The 15,905-nt window shown below is 71.0% G+C and overlaps 1 protein-coding gene across 1 annotated transcript in view; it reads right to left on the minus strand.

The window, feature by feature from the left end:
- Positions 1-255: 255 nt before the first annotated feature.
- MAN2B2 (mannosidase alpha class 2B member 2) overlaps positions 256-15,905 on the minus strand; it is a gene marked incomplete at its 5' end in the record, with an annotated part of 30,556 nt that continues 14,906 nt past the window's right edge. The window contains 12 exons of the mRNA XM_084881476.1: positions 256-381; positions 1,236-1,344; positions 2,505-2,617; positions 4,242-4,373; positions 5,512-5,704; positions 5,777-5,887; positions 6,421-6,667; positions 7,259-7,450; positions 9,826-10,103; positions 10,728-10,861; positions 13,545-13,683; positions 14,515-14,705. Coding sequence (XP_084737602.1) covers positions 290-381; positions 1,236-1,344; positions 2,505-2,617; positions 4,242-4,373; positions 5,512-5,704; positions 5,777-5,887; positions 6,421-6,667; positions 7,259-7,450; positions 9,826-10,103; positions 10,728-10,861; positions 13,545-13,683; positions 14,515-14,705 — 1,931 coding nt within the window. The 3' untranslated portion in view covers positions 256-289. The remainder of the gene's footprint in view (positions 382-1,235; positions 1,345-2,504; positions 2,618-4,241; positions 4,374-5,511; positions 5,705-5,776; positions 5,888-6,420; positions 6,668-7,258; positions 7,451-9,825; positions 10,104-10,727; positions 10,862-13,544; positions 13,684-14,514; positions 14,706-15,905) is intronic.

Below are 15,905 nucleotides of genomic sequence, written 5' to 3' on the forward strand. Positions count from 1 at the left end.
GGCCACTGGCTCCGCGCTCCGCCTGCCCTGCTTCCTGACTGACTTTTGCAGGTGAACCCGGAGCTCTGGGTGTGGGGGTGTCACCGGGCGACAGGAGAGGAGGGGCTGGAGCGGAGGCCGAGGAGAAGAAGCGGGTCCTCATGATGCAGCTTTTATTTCAGAAACTAAGAAACCGGGCCTGGCCACGTCCTGGACAGCAGAGCAGGTGGCCGCCGGCCGCCCGTCCGTCCCCGCCGCGGGCGCGTCGGGCCCCGTGGTCCCCGGGTCCGGAGGCCGAGGCCGCGGGCACTCAGTGCGGCTCGAAGTGGGCGAAGAAGGTCCGGATCTCCTTGGGGCCGATGGTGACGACGGGGCCGCGCGGGGCTCTGGGCCGGGCGCCGCCTGGAGGGGCAGAGGTGGTCAGCCCCGCCCGCCCTGCCCCGGAGCCCCCATTCCCGGACCCCCGGCACCACAGAGTGCGGCTGCCCCTCCTGCCGTGCCCCACGGCCGCGGCCTCGCATCTCTGCCCTCCCCGGGCAGCGGGCCTGCAGAGGAGCCGGTGCTGGTCCCGTGGCCTCAGGCCCCAAGAGGCCCCTCTCTGAGGCCACTGGGGTCCCTGCCCTTCCGTTCGCTGGCCCCCCGAGTCCTGCCCTGGGGTCTGGGCTCCTACCGCTCACCCACCCTTCCTCCTGCAGCACCCGTGCATGACCCCCGCTCACCCCACACTGACTGAACGCCCCCTCCCATTCCGCCACCGTGCGGCGCAGTGGACAGGAGCAGAGGTCTGCCCCGGCCCGGCCCGGAGCAGGACAGGCCGGAAGGCAGGCCCGGCACGCTCCGGCAGAGGCAATGGTGTCGGCCAAGCCTGGGCGGCAGCAAGCAGCCTGTGGTTGGCGGGGGCACGGTGGTGTGTGCGGAGCAGGCCCAGCCTGGCACACTCAGACCCTGGGGCACGCCGGCGAGCGTGAGTCTCACGCGGGCACGGGCAGCGGTGTGGCCTGCACACACACGCACTCGCCCGCGCGCGCACACACACTCTCGCACACACACACAGTCTGCAGCACACACACACTCTTGCACACACACACTCGCACACACGCACTCGCGCCTGCACACCCCTGTGTGGAGCCTGGCAGGCGGGTACTGGCAAGAGCCGCTCCTCCCAGCTCAGGCAGACTCAGGGCGGCTGCAGAGCCAGAGGAGGTGAGGGGCCTGGAGGGGCCGCGCGGGCAGCACCCACACCCGGGCCCCCACACCTGGGGTGCGCGTCCTCCAGCTCCAGCGCCGCAGCGAGTCCGCACTCCAGGTCCCCGTCAGCGAGCGCTCCTCCACGGCCACCAGCGAGCCCAGCCCCCGCAGCACGGACTGCGGGGACAGCGCGAGGGGTGAGCCCAGGGTGAGCCCAGGGGTGAGCACGGCTTCAGGGGGCGGCGGGGGCACCCCCTCACTCCATTCCCACCGCAAAGCTCTGGGCGGGAGCCCGGCCCCGGGGGGGAACTGAGGCCAGGAGGCTGCTTCCCGCTGCCCGCGGATGGGTGTGCCCAGGAGGTGGCGGCGCTCAGAGCTGCCCCCACACCGAGCCCTCCTGCCCGGCCCTTTGCCAGGAGTCAACCCAGCCGCCCCCGCAGGGAGGGAGGCAGGGCCCGCTGGCTGTGGAGACAGGGACAGTGCTGGCCGTGGGGGACAGGGACAGTGCTGGCTGTGGAGGCAGGGACAGTGCTGGCCGTGGGGGACAGGGACAGTGCTGGCCGTGGGGGACAGGGACAGTGCTGGCCGTGGAGACAGGGACAGTGCTGGCCGTGGGTGGGGCTCTGGGCCAGCTGCCCGGGCTGATGGACGGGACGGGCACGGGCGACCAGTCCCCGGGTGCTGTGACCTGCTTGGGTCTTTACACCTGCTGGGGAGGCCCGGCCGGCTGTGACCGCGGGCGGAGGACGGCCGGAGGACAGCGTGACCGAGGACACACGCCCAGCCTGCTCCTGGCACCCTCGCTGGCAGCCGCCTGGCAGCCGCGCACCGTCCTCCTGAGACCCGCTGGGCCACGGACCAGCACCATCCACTCGGCGTCCGCCGGCCATCTGCCCCCCGGGGCTCGGCACGCCGCCTGGGCGGGGCAGCACAGGGCGACCGACGCCCGAGTGCCACCTCGGCCTCCCCTGCCCTGACCGCACTCAGACCTGCTCCCGGCCTCCGAGGGCCCGCGCGCGGGGCGGGGGGGGGGGGGGGGGGGGGGGGCCTGTGAGGGAGGAGACCGGGGGGCTGGGAAAGGGGGTGTCCGGAGGCACACAGGCGGCGGGAGGCATCTCAAACAGCCTTTCAGGGAGAGGGGTCAGGCGGGCACCGGCGGGGGCGGGGCGGGCGGGGAGGCCCCCAGAGCCCATTCGGTCCGGTCCGCAGTGAGCGCACCGACACGCCTCTTGCCAATGTGGTTTCTGAGTCGGGATTGTGACTGGGCATGTGACTCCTGGCCCAGCGCCCCCAGAGGCTGGGCAGGGCGGTCTGGCGGAGGGACACCGGGGGCTCACCTTCAGGTTCACGGTCACCGGCTGAGACAGCACCGGGTCCTCCCCGATCTCGTACAGGTGGTGCAGCCGCAGCAGGACGCGGCGGAGGTCGGCCTTGGCCTTCCTGGGGAAGCCTGGGGGAGGGGGCGGGAGGGCGGCGGCCGTGAGGGCCCACTGTGCCCGGACTCACACACTCACTCCCCTGGGCGGCGGCGCGGCTCCGCGGCTCAGCGAGGAGCGGGAGGCCCGGCCCTGCGTCCCCGTGGCTACGGCCTGGCGCCCTGTCCTCAGCGTGCGGCTCTGGAGCATTCTCCCTTCTCGGCCTGTGGCCACGGGACCCTGAGGCCCGTGCAAAGCGAGCAGAGCGACCTGTCACTCCAGACGGGAGCGTTTCCTGTCAGGGGACTGAGGCAGCCCATGGAGCCCCGTGGCCTCCATCTCGGTGCCTGGCCCCACAGCCAGAGGGTGTGCTGCTGACCCCAGACAGACAGCGGCGGGACAGCGGCGGGGGGCGGGGATAGGGGTGAGGGAGTGTGTGCAGGGGGCGGGGGAGAGGGGGGCGTGCTGTGGGCACAGGGCCAGCCGGGCCCTTGGTTGCAGTGGCAGAAGGTTTGTAAAATTCCTTCTCCGAGGTCCTGGCGCGGTGGTTCAGGACGGGCCTCGAGATTCGCCCCCCGCCATGAGGAGGGGCGGGTGAGGAGGACGGTGAGGATGACAGCCTACTTCATAGGGGTCGGGGGGATCCTGCCCTCCAGGTGCTCCCCCGGCCTCTCCAGGGAGGGGTTTGTCATCGGGGGCTGCGGGGCTCGCAGGCCCAGCCCCTCTCCTCCTCCTTGGGAGCCAGCCGCCCACAGGAGTCAGGTTAGAAGTCAGCCAGCAGGGGCGGGGGGGTGAGGGGGAGTACTGCCAGTAGAGGGGGCAGGGACGGGGGGGGGAGGGGTGAGAGGCCGCCGCCCAGGGTCTCCTGTGATGGGCTGAGGAGCTGGGGTCAGTGTCAGGGAGCCTCTGGGACGCAGGCATGAGCCACGGTCTCGCACATGCTCTCTTTCAGGGACAAGGACGCTCTTTGGCCTGTCCCCATTCCACGGCTCTTACTCTGTGGGGGCCAGGTCCTGGGTGGGACTGTGGGGACCCCAGGGTGGCTGGGGCGCAGCCAGCCTGCCTTCCAGCCGCTCAAGTGCAAGGGGCAGCGGAGGGGCAGCTGCAGCCTTGGCAGCAGGAGCAGTGGCTCCGGGAGGTCTCGCCTCCACCGAGAAGCCCTCCCTGACGCCCAGCCCCGGGCTTCGGTCTGATCACCGTCATCCCCGCCCGGTGGCTTCACTGCTCCCCCCTCTAGACCGGGAGCGCAGCGGGCAGAGACCTGGCCACACCGGTCACTGCGGCCCCCAGGCCCGGCCAGAGACCTGGGCCTTACGAATGCATGGGAGCTCCGGGCAGGCGGTGCCAGGGCCCCGAGGTGGTGGGAGTCAGGTGCCCGCGGCCCCCGGAGCGCAGCCCTAGTTCCGGCAGGATGTGGACAAAGGTCTGCAGGTGAGGTGGGCTTAGAGGGGTCCAGGGAGAATCCTTCGGGCAGGTCCTGGGCTGGAGTCCAGGCCCCCGCCCCTGAGCCCTCGATGCCTCTCCGTGGGCCTCAGTCTCCCCACTGGGCAGGCGAAGGGACCAGGTGACCTCCTGAGCCGTGACTCCTCTGAGGAGGTGCCCGGCGGGGCGGTGGGGCCGGGCAGCAGGGTGGGAAGAGGGCCGGCCAGGCCCGCCCACCTTTCCCGAGGTCCTGCAGGTGCTCGGCGTGGTCTGAGCTGTAGTTCCAGCCGGGGATGCTCAGGGTTTGCAGGTGGAGACTCGGGGGCAGCGTCACGGCCTCTTGCTGGCGGGCGCTCAGGGAGTCAGCCTCTGCCGAGCCCACCGACACCGAGAGGGGGGCGGGTTTGGGGCCACTCTCCTCCTCCTGCTTTCGGAGATCTCCAGCCCCGGTCCCTCCAGCCCAGCCCACCTCCCAGCCTCCCCACGGGCAGCCTACACGGCTGGCCCAGCGTCCACCCAGGCTCCCAGCCCAGGTCCTCCCCGCCCCAATGCCCCTCCTCCCGCAGGCCCCGCAACTCAGGTGACGAATCTGAGCTGGAGGCCCCTGAATCTCCGGTCCATCCACGGCAGGTCCGGGGGGGCCACGGCCCAGAGGGCACTGTTTGCTCCGGGTCAGAGGCCCTGCTCACACAGGGACCCGTTTTCTATTCACGCCTGGGAAGCCGGCTCCTCCCTGGTCACCCGGTCTCTGCTCTGAGGACACCTCAGCCCCTCATCTTTCCGGGAAATTGCTCCTTTCAACGCTGGGCTGCAGCTGGAGTGCCACCTCCCTGCTGCACCCCAGGCCGCAGTGATTGGTCCAGGCTGGGGTCATGTGACCCCACAGGGCCAATCAGAATCTTTCCCTGGGACTTTTGCGTGGGGGTTCCTTTGTGGGGAGATGGCGGAGGAGGGCGAAACAGCCTCATGCAGGTTCCAGCCTCGGTCCGCGTTACACCCTGCCCGTCCCTCCATGTCTCTCATTTGCAACCAACAGAGACCGAGTGAGGGCAGACGGAGGGAGTGAGTGCAGCCCCCGCCCCTGGGGGGGAAGGCTGTCTTCGCCAGGAAGGACACGGGCGGCCAGCATGGGGCCTGTGGGGGCAGGCAGCAGCTCCGGGCAGTCGGGGGAGAGACGGCTCCTGAGAAGCCCAGCTCTGCCCACCTGCCTGGGCCGCTGCCCAGCCTCTGCCCACCCCGCTGCTCTGTCAGCGCTTTTCCTGTCAAACACGAGAACCCTGAGACAGCACTCGGACTGGCCACAGGCTCATCTTGGCTTGGGGGTGACACTACCTAACCCCCAGGTCACCGGCCCTCCCGTCAGCCCCGCCCGCTGTCCGCCCTGAGTCTCAGAGGACATCCCACGAGGCACCCCTCCCGAGAGGACGCAGCCTCAGCCCGGGCCCCGAGGGCACCCACGCCCCCAGGTCCTCGCCGGCCCACGGGCTCCTCCTGGGCGCCCCCTTACCGGTCAGCCTCCCCAGCACCACCACCGGCCTGTGCTGCAGGGCCAGCCCCGCCCGCGGGCGCAGGCGGGTGGTCACGGCCGGGGGGCCCAGCAGGAGCCAGAACTCCGGGCGGGCGACCAAGGGCTCTTTCAGGGAGACGTTGAAGAACTGGGTCAAATGCAGCTCGTTCCACAGGCGCCGGTGGAGCAGCACCTGCAGGCAGAGCCGGGTGGCAGGCCTCTGGCGCTGAGGGGGGGTTGGGGGGCAGCGCGGGGCCCCGCCTACCTCCACCTCTCCGTCCCCCTGGCTGGAGACGCCGTGCGCCTGCCCGGAGAGCAGCACCAGCCTGCTCCCGCTGTCCTCGATGTAGGCCGACTGCACCATGGGGTAGTAATTCTGCGGACACAGACACGGCCAGGAGGGCCGTCGGGCACAGGGCAAGGCGGGCCGCCCGGTCCGCGATGGCCCTCTGGCCGCCCAGCCGAGCCCCCGCTCAGGCGCAGTGGAAGCTCCAGGTGCCGTCCGGGAGGGACTCACATCGGCCCCCCTGCCCCCTGACCTGTGGGCTGGGGACCTGAGCCCACTCGAGCCTCAGTTTCCCCTTCTGTAGATGGGGTGCGAAGACCCCCTCTGGACACGGGCCCCCTGGGGCCCTGGGCCCATGGGTGCTGGCATAAGGGCCCGTGAGCTGAGCTGCAGGCACACAGCCGTGCCTCTGGCTCCCATGGGGCAGAACCCCCCCCCCCTCGGGGTGACAGGCTGGACGGTGGGGGCCAGGCTGCAGAGGGTGAGCACCAGCAGACAGAGATGCAACCCGAGGTCAGAGGCCAGAGGCCAGCGGCCGGGCTGGCCCCGCTGGGGCGCCTCCCCGCGGCAGCACGGGGGCTCCGCCAGAGGCCGCCGCGCCCAGGCCTGGCCGGCGGGCGTACCCGGGAGATGGCGTGGGCCTGGTAGTCCCGGTAGGGCCTCCGCTGCATCTGGAAGGCGTTGCTGTCTGAGTGCAGGACCTGCAGGCTCCGCAGGGCGGTGCTGGCCCGCAGGACGGCCTCGCGGTTGACCCGCAGCGGCCCCACGCGCAGCTCCTGCTCCAGGCGGCCGCAGAGCAGCTCCCGGGCGGCCGGCACGTGGGCCAGGCGGGAGTAGATGGCGTAGGTGGGCTCTTTGGCGCCCAGCGTCCTGGGAGGCAAGAGCCGAACTGATCAGCAGCCTCCGGGCCTCCTGGATGCCCTTCCCCCGCCCCCTCCTCTCCTGCCCCCTCTTTCTGTCTTCTTTCTTTTTTCTAAAATATTTTATTGATGTCAGAGAGGAATGGAGAGGGAGAGAGGTGGAAACATCAGGGATGGGAGAGAATCATGGATCGGCTGCCTCCTGCATGCTCCCTACCGGGGATCGAGCCCCCAACCCGGGCATGTGCCCTTGACCAGAATCGAACCCAGGACCCTTCAGTCCACAGGCCAACACTCTATCCACTGAGCCACACCAGCCAGGGCTGCCCTTTCTTGCTTCTTTTCCCCTCTCTCCCGCAGGCAGACGGGCAGGGTGCCTTGTCAGAGACAGGGCGGGAGGCGCCGGGTCCCTGAGGGCTCAGGCCCAGTCAGGCCCGATGGCTTCTGGCAGGGAAAACACGGGGGCCCCTGTCCCGGCCCGCGCCTTCAGTCCTGCCCCCGACCTCCCCCCGGCGGCACTGCCACGCGGGAGCTGGGGGCCTGAGCAGAGGCGGGCCCGGCACCGGCACGGGCACCTCCTGCGCCGCACCGCGGCCGGCACCTGTAGAAGTGCTGCCGGATCTCCGTCAGGAGGCGCCCGCGCTCGATCTCCAGGCTCACGGCCTCCCACGCCGGGCCCGCCGGCCCCGTAGGCAGAAACACGTAGTTGTCGGAGACGGGGCCGTCGCTCAGGGTGCCGCCGACCGTGTACTCCAGGAACTCCTGCGTCACGCCCACCGTCCGGTTGCTCCATCTACAAAAGCAGCCGGGAAAGCAGGCCACTGCCGCGGGCAGCACCTCCCGGCTTCACCTCACCAGCTGGAGCCACGTGGCCGCCCCCTGCTGCTCCAGCTGCCACGCAGGCACCAAGGGAGGAGGAGTCGCCTCTGCACCCACTCTGGGTGTGGCTAAGGGCCTCTGCACCCACTCTGGGGCGGCTTAGGCCTCTGCACCCACTCTGGGGTGGCTTAGGCCTCTGCACCCACTCTGGGGTGGCTTAGGCCTCTGCACCCACTCTGGGTGTGGCTAAGGGCCTCTGCACCCACTCTGGGGTGGCTTAGGCCTCTGCACCCACTCTGGGGTGGCTTAGGCCTCTGCACCCACTCTGGGGGCGGCTTAGGGCCTCTGCACCCACTCTGGGGCGGCTTAGGCCTCTGCACCCACTCTGGGGGTGGCTAAGGGCCTCTGCACCCACTCTGGGGTGGCTTAGGGCCTCTGCACCCACTCTGGGGGTGGCTAAGGGCCTCTGCACCCACTCTGGGGTGGCTTAGGCCTCTGTACCCACTCTGGGGCGGCTTAGGGCCTCTGCACCCACTCTGGGGCGGCTTAGGCCTCTGCACCCACCCTGGGGCGGCTTAGGCCTCTGCACCCACTCTGGGGGTGCCCAGCACCACGACCAGCGAGGAAACGCAAGTCAGAGCCATGTGGGACGCGATGCCACTCCCCGCGAGGAGCTCGATCAGCAGAGGCAGGAAGTGACACCCATCGGTGCGGCCGTGAGCCCACGCTCTGAGGGGGCTGGCAGGCGGGGCTGACACTTGGCAAACAGCCTGCCAGCGCCTCCCACGGCAAACGGATTTATCCTGAGACCTAGCGATCCCGCTCCTGGGAGTCCGCCCGAGGAAAGGAAAACCACCACACGTGCACAAAACCAGGCGCATGCATCGTCATGGCAACCTTCCTCAGAAGAGCCAGACCGTGGACACCACACGAATGCCCGTCCGCTGTGGGCCAGTGAGTGAGCTGGTGTGGCTCAGCGGCGGAATAGTACTGAGGCGTGAAAAAGGCACGCCGCGCACACCAGGCGTGCCCCACGAATGACGCCATGGGGACGTGGTGCTACGTGACAGAAGCCGGTCACAAAAGGACCACGTGTGGTCGGCCTTCGTTTTACGAAATCTCCAAACGGGGCAAATCCAGAGGGACAGGAAGGCGACTAGTCCTGCGGGGGAGTCTGGGACAGGGAGCGTGAGACGTCTCGTTAGGGTGAGAAATATGCTCTGACATTGGTGGCGGTGGTGACGCTGGCACAGCTCTGCGACCATGCTAAAGTCATAGGTGCATGCAGTACGCTGGGCGGGCGGGATGGCGTGTGAATTACAGCCATCCCGCCCTTATCCACCGCAGGCCTGGTGTGGCGCTCCCTTCCCTGGCGCGGTGCCCCTCAGCTGTGCCAGCAGGTTCTCCCCTTCGAGGCCTCAGGCCGGGCTGCTCCTCTGAGCACCCCCACCCCAGCTCCAGCAGTTCCTCTCTGGGAACGCCTCCGATGCTGCTTTGCGGGAGCTCACTGGGACTTCGGGGAGCCCAGGGAGAGAGCTTACGGGGAGACAGGGGCAGGATGGGCGGTGGGTCCTGGCTAAGGTGCGGGCATCCAGGGCTGGGAGGAAGGGGTGGCGAGCTGGAGCTGGCCCTGGCAGGGGCATTCCGGATGGTGTGCAGGGCCCAGCACAGAAGGACCCAAAGCCAGCGGCTGACTCCACCTTTCCCACCTGACCAGGGAGCTCCGAGCATGCTCAGGACATTTCTGTGGCTCCCTTCCACCACCTGCTGAGGACCAGTCTCCTGAATGAGCAACTAGATGAATGGACGGATGGATGATTGACAGACAGTTTGATGGACATGTGCAAAAACCGATGGTTGGTGAGTGGATGGATGGATGGACGAAGAGATGGATAAGTGGATGGATGGATGGATGGATGGGACAGTTGTGTGGATAAATGGGTGGGTTATAAGGAAGAATGGAGGTGTAATGGGTGAATAGATGGGTGAGTAGGAGGGTAGATGGGTAGTTTGGTGGGTGAATGAATAGATGAATGGATTTTATGTTTTACTAAATTTTAAAAAGGGGGTAAAATGATTATTATATTTATTCCCTCGGATGGAGGTCCCTCAATACCCCTTTTTCCTCAGGATCAACAGCTCTGGAATAAAAAAGTTTAAGAAAGTCTTTTTTTGCACTGGCCAGATCTCATACTCCTAGAAATAGAGATGGCAAGACACTGAAAGGCCTCCCCACCCTCAGGTCCTTCCCCCAGGCAGGGAGGAAACACAGTCCCCTGTGGGGGATGACAGCTCGGGCGGGCCTCGGGGAACGCCTCCGCCTCAGAGCCAGCAATGGCTGCACCTCACCTCTCCCAGATGCTGTGCATCAGGTTGGTGTCCCGGTCTAGGAAGACAGTGTAGCAGTCGTTGGACACGGACACCAGGTTCTGGCCCCTGGGCCTGGTGCGTGGTCTTCTCGGCTTGAGGCCGAGCTTGGAGGTGACTGTCATGGAGGCACCTGATGCTTGTTTGCCATCCGGGGCCTGCTCGGCGGGCCTGATGCTGTAGTACCGGTAGCTGAGGCCCTGGATTGTGGTCAGCACATACACGTCATATTTATCCGGGATCTTCTTCGATCTCTGGACCTGCGGGGCCAAAGGTACAAGATGAGAGAGGTTCGGGGTTGGAGAACCAGTCTCCGCAGTAACCCTCAGCTTGCCCTCCTCCTGTGCAGGGTGCTTACCCAGGAGGCAGCGGGGTCTGTCCATCATCAAACTGAGCTGAGTTCCCCTCCCTGCATCCTCCCTGCTCAGCAGCCTCCAGCCCTGGCCTCATCGCCCTCCCTCTTGGCACCAGCACCGAGGGGGCAGCCCTCTCCCTCCATCCTCCAATTTCCCACGGAGGGACGCTTTCCCCGGAGGAGGGGGATGGTCTGGGTGCGGGGCCCAGGGGCAGCCCCTGCTATCAGCGCCTCCATAACCACCCTGTGAGGGACAGGACGGCCTTTCCCTGGCAGAGTGCACATTTCCATGAGGAAACGCACCCTCAGGGCGGGGCGAGCAGCCCCGGGCAGGCAGGCCACAGAGGCCTGCCGGGGAGGGACGGTCCCGGGACCCGGGGCCACGTCAGATGCCCCAGCCCAGTGCCAGCCCCCCGGGTAGGTCCCTCCGACCTCCGTGGACACGCCCCCCACGGGTGGCCCCGGAGGGCCCGGCCCGGGCAGGTGTCAGCGGCAGCAGCAAGTGCGTCCGCGCAGAAACGGGCCCTACCTGGGCCTCCGCCGGCCAGCCTGACTCGTCGGTGACGTTGACGTGGGGGAAGCTCACGGTCAGTGTGATCAGAGCGGTGACCGGCCAGGCCAGGGGGTTGTAGACCGCGGCCAGGTGTCCCTCGGGCTCGGAGCCTGCGACGGGGAGCGGGCTATCCTCCTGTCCTCACACGCCCCGTGGGGGCCCTCGAAGGCGCAGGAGCAGCAGGCCGGCGAGAGCGCCCCGCGGGGCTCCCCGGAGAGGGCCAGGGGGGGGTCCTCCCCGCGGGGCTCCCCGGAGAGGGCCAGGGACGGGGTGCTCCCCGCGGGGCTCCCCGGAGAGGGCCAGGGACGGGGTGCTCCCCGCGGGGCTCCCCGGAGAGGGCCAGGGACGGGGTCCTCCCTGCGGGGCTCCCCGGAGAGGGCCAGGGGCGGGGTCCTCCCCGCGGGGCCTCCCGGAGAGGGCCAGGGACGGGGTGCTCCCCGCAGGGCCCCCTGGGAGAGGGCCAGGGACGGGGTGCTCCCTGCGGGGCTCCCCGGGAGAGGGCCAGGGACGGGGTGCTCCCCGCGGGGCTCCCCGGAGAGGGCCAGGGACGGGGTGCTCCCCGCAGGGCCCCCTGGGAGAGGGCCAGGGACGGGGTCCTCCCCGCAGGGCCCCCCGGGAGAGGGCCAGGGACGGGGTCCTCCCCGCAGGGCCCCCCGGGAGAGGGCCAGGGACGGGGTCCTCCCCGCGGGGCCCCCCGGAGAGGGCCAGGGACGGGGTCCTCCCTGAGGGGCCCCCCAGAGAGGGCCAGGGACAGGGTGCTCCCCACGGGGCTCCCCGGAGAGGGCCAGGGACGGGGTCCTCCCTGAGGGGCCCCCCGGAGAGGGCCAGGGACGGGGTGCTCCCTGCGGGGCTCCCCGGGAGAGGGCCAGGGACGGGGTGCTCCCCGCAGGGCCCCCCGGGAGAGGGCCAGGGACGGGGTGCTCCCTGCGGGGCTCCCCGGGAGAGGGCCAGGGACGGGGTGCTCCCTGCGGGGCTCCCCGGGAGAGGGCCAGGGACGGGGTCCTCCCCGCAGGGCCCCCCGGGAGAGGGCCAGGGACGGGGTCCTCCCCGCAGGGCCCCCCGGGAGAGGGCCAGGGACGGGGTCCTCCCCGCGGGGCCCCCCGGAGAGGGCCAGGGACGGGGTCCTCCCTGAGGGGCCCCCCGGAGAGGGCCAGGGACGGGGTGCTCCCCACGGGGCTCCCCAGAGAGGGCCAGGGACGGGGTCCTCCCTGAGGGGCCCCCCGGAGAGGGCCAGGGACGGGGTGCTCCCTGCGGGGCTCCCCGGGAGAGGGCCAGGGACGGGGTGCTCCCTGCGGGGCTCCCCGGAGAGGGCCAGGGACGGGGTGTTCCCCGCAGGGATCCCCCGGAGAGGGCCAGGGACGGGGTGCTCCCCGCAGGGATCCCCCGGGAGAAGGCCAAGGACGGGGTGCTCCCCACGGGGCTCCCCGGAGAGGGCCAGGGACGGGGTCCTCCACGCGGGGCGCCCCGGGAGAGGGCCAGGGACGGGGTGCTCCCCGCGGGGCTCCCCGGGGAGAGGGCCAGGGACGGGGTGCTCCCCGCAGGGCTCCCCGGAGAGGGCCAAGGACAGGGTGCTCCCCGCGGGGCGCCCCAGGCCGCACACTCTGTGTGCTCCCGGCTCACCCGCCGCTCAGCCCACCCAGAGAGAGAGGCGCAGCCCCAGGGGCCCGGCTCCGGAGGCCGAGCCCCGAGGCTGAGTGCCCGGCGTGGGGAGCGGCCAGAGAATGCTCTGGAGCCTGGACGTCACGGCCAACGGCCCCGCCCGGCGTGCGAGACCCTCTCTGTTCCGCCCTGTGCCCCACGTGCAGCCAGCTCAGACCCTGCCCGTGACCCCGGCACAGCACACGCTGCCCAGCGCCTGGCCCTGCTCGGCGGCTCCCTCAGGCTGCGGTGCCCTCCCGGGCGTCTCCGCTGACCCCTCACTGCGCCACTGCTCGTGCCAGCCCGTGGGGGGGCCGCCCTGCCAGCCGTGGGAGGGGCCGCCCTGCCAGCCGTGGGAGGGGCCGCCCTGCCAGCCGTGGGAGGGGCCGCCCTGCCAGCCGTGGGAGGGGCCGCCCTGCCAGCCGTGGGAGGGGCCGCCCTGCCAGCCATGCGGGGGTCCGCCCTGTCCTAGCTCTCCATGGCTGTGCGTCTCTCCCTCCAGCCCAGGCTGTAGGCAGCGCTCTGTGTGCTGCTCCCGTCCCCGGGGCCCCAGGGTCCGAAGGTGGGACGGGGTCCCTCACAGACACGGGGGAGGTGGGAGGGGGAGCAGGCCAGGTGAGCAGGGACGGCGGGGAGAGGGCCCGGGCGGTGTGCGGGTGAGGGGGCTGCGGGTGGGAAGCCCCTCAGACCCGTCCGGCGGTGTGATCGTCCCTGCGAACTCGTGGCGCCCTCGCGGCCGAAAGCCCGGGTGCAGGGCTGCGCGGACGCCTGTGCCCCCGCTGGCGCCCGACCGGGAGGGGGCCCAGCGTCAGGCTCCCGGGGTCACCGCGGGTGGCCTGGGGAGTCCGCAGCACCACCACCACCTCTCCCCCGCCCCCCCCCCCGTGTCCTCAGCTGGAGGAGCGGGCGGGAGCCGCCCTGGCATGCGGGGGCGGGGGGACGTGAGCTGGCCAGCGGCGGCCTGCGATGCCCGCCGCCCTGTGCCGGGAGAGAACACGGAGGCGGGAGCAGTGACGCCCCTGCCCGAGGTCAGGCGAGGTCAGGGTGTGGCTGCTGCGTCTGAGGGTCAGGGGTGCAGGCCCCCCCCCCCAGGCTCTCTTCTCAGAAAGGACGGAGCGCCCGCCCCCAGCCTGCACCCGCCCCGCGGCCTCGCACCTGGGGAGTCCGGGGGCCGGTCCAGGACGATGGCGGCCATCAGCCGGAGCACGCCCCGCACCCCCGCGCTCAGGTGCTCCACGGACATGTCCCGCACCTGCACGGCCTGCGTCCCCGTGATGCCGTCGTGGTGCTGCACCTGCGGCCCCAGAGGAGCGGTGGGCCCCCTGCCGCCAGGGCCTGCTGGGCCCTGCCCGCTCCGCCGGCCACCCTCCTCTCCCCGGCGGGCGGAGGGGCCCTCGCACCGCACAGAAGGGCCCCGGGGCACGGGGAGGGGAGCAGCTGGCTTTGGGGAGGGACTGTGGCTCCCATTGGGCGCCCCCGGAACACACTGGGCTCCTCGGGACACGCTGGGCACCCCCAAACACGCTGGGCGCCCCAGACACGCTTGGCACCCTGGGACACGCCAGGCACCCCCCGGACACACCGGGCTCAGTCAGGCCCTGCGCTGTGGCAGGGCGAGATGCAAACGTTGCCCTGTGCCCTGTGCTGGGCCAAGCGGGTCCTGCACATTGTGGCATCAGTCGCCCCCACCCACGGGTGGGCATGTGTTCTCAGGGCACAGGGACGTCCTCTGCCGAAGGCCTCGGCAGCACAGGGCTGGCACCAGCGCCCCCGTCCCGCCTGGCCACCGGCGCCCCTCGCCCTGGCCCGTCCCGCCTGGCCGCCGGCGCCCCTCGCCCTGGCCCGTCCCGCCTGGCCGCCGGCGCCCCTCGCCCTGGCCCGTCCCGCCTGGCCACCGGTGCCCCTCGCCGGGGCCCGTCCCGCCTGGCCGCCAGCGCCCCTCACCGGGGCCCGTGCCGCCTGGCCCCCAGGGCGCCCCTCGCCGGGGCCCGGCCACCTGGCCCCCAGCGCGCCCCTCGCCATAGCCCGTCCCGCCTGGCCACCAGCGCCCCTCGCCCTGGCCCGTCCCGCCTGGCCGCCGGCGCCCCTCGCCGGGGCAGCGAGCGCTGGAGGGAGGCGGCCTTACCTCGGAGACGGCCCAGCGGAGCTTCCGGAGCTGCCTCAGGGCCCAGCCGGGGTCCAGGCGGCGCGGGGGGCGCGGCCACATGCAGCGCGTGAACAGGGACTCGCCCGCGTGCAGCAGCGCGCTGGCCCGCCGCGCCAGCCCCTTGAGCCCGCTGCGGGAGGCGTAGAAGCCCGTCCACACCTGCGACTCCTCTGGGGACGGGCGGCAGGGTGTGAGCCGGCCCCAGAGCTGGCCCGGGGGCGGGGGCGCTGTCTCCCAGGAAGGCCTGCCCGCCCTCCCCCCCCCCCGCCCCACCAGGCCAGCGGGAGGAGGGTGCCTGGGCGGGCGGGGGGACAGGAAAGCCCAGGGAGGGTCCGAAGGCCTGGCTCAGCCTTGAACCAGGGGCCTGCAGGCCTGGGGGAGGGGAGGGAGGCGAGGGGAGCCGGCAGGACCCACTGAGAGCCGAGCACCGCAGCCTCTGAATGGGACTCTGGGACAATGGGGGCAGGGCGGGCCTGCACTTAGCAGGTCCCTCCGGCGGCCCAGGAAGGGAGGGAGGGTGGGAGGGTAGGAGGGGGTTAATGAGAGGAGGGGTTGGGGGGGGGGGTTGGGTGGGAGGAGGGTGGAAGGAGCTGAGAGGCCAGGAGATGCTGACCTCACGCAGTCAGAGGATGAGGCCTGACCAAGGTGGGGGCGGGGCTGAGGGCCTCCACAGCGGGGCTCTGTCAGAGGGGTCCCGGTTGGCCCACACCAGTCCCGGCCGCCCCGGGCAGGGGCAGCAGGGCGTGTCCTGCAGCCAGCTCCCCACGCCCGCCCACTGCGCTGCCTCTAACTCCCCGGGGGGCCGTGGGGGAGCTGGGCCTGCCAGGGGCTCTGAGCTGGGGGCTGAGCACTGGTGGGCGGCCTGACGGGCACTCACTGCAGGCCCCGACGCAGCCTCCCGGGCAGGGCCTGCTCTGCTCGCACCCAGGGCCGCGCCTGGTACAGCGGGACCAGGGATGGCGTCGGCTTTTCCTCGCGGCATCTGCGGGCCCTGGCTCTGCGCTGGACCCAGGACCCGAGCTTTCCCTGTTTCGCTTCATCGTGACGACGCGATAGACTGAGCGCCATCACCGTCCCGGCCTCGCCGGGCACCGAGCGGGCTCCGGCCGGCAGCCTCCCCGCCTGGCGGCGCCCTGGGGGCCCGCGCCCACGGCCTCCGGACGCAGCGAGGAGCATCGGGCTTCCGAGGGGGACCGGGGGTGACAGGGAAATGCAGCACACAGTAGGTCCGGCCGCGGGTCAGGACAGGTCCGGGGAGGGCCGTCCTCAGGGATGAGTGGAACTTGGGCAGGAAGAGGCAGGAGGGGCCCTTGGCTCAGAGGAGGGAAGCCCCAGTGCACGGTGCGGAGACAGGACCTACTGTGTGCGGG

Source organism: Pipistrellus hanaki (genome assembly GCF_964339955.1).
Source record: "Pipistrellus hanaki genome assembly, chromosome: 1".
NCBI classification, from domain to species: domain Eukaryota; kingdom Metazoa; phylum Chordata; class Mammalia; order Chiroptera; family Vespertilionidae; genus Pipistrellus; species Pipistrellus hanaki.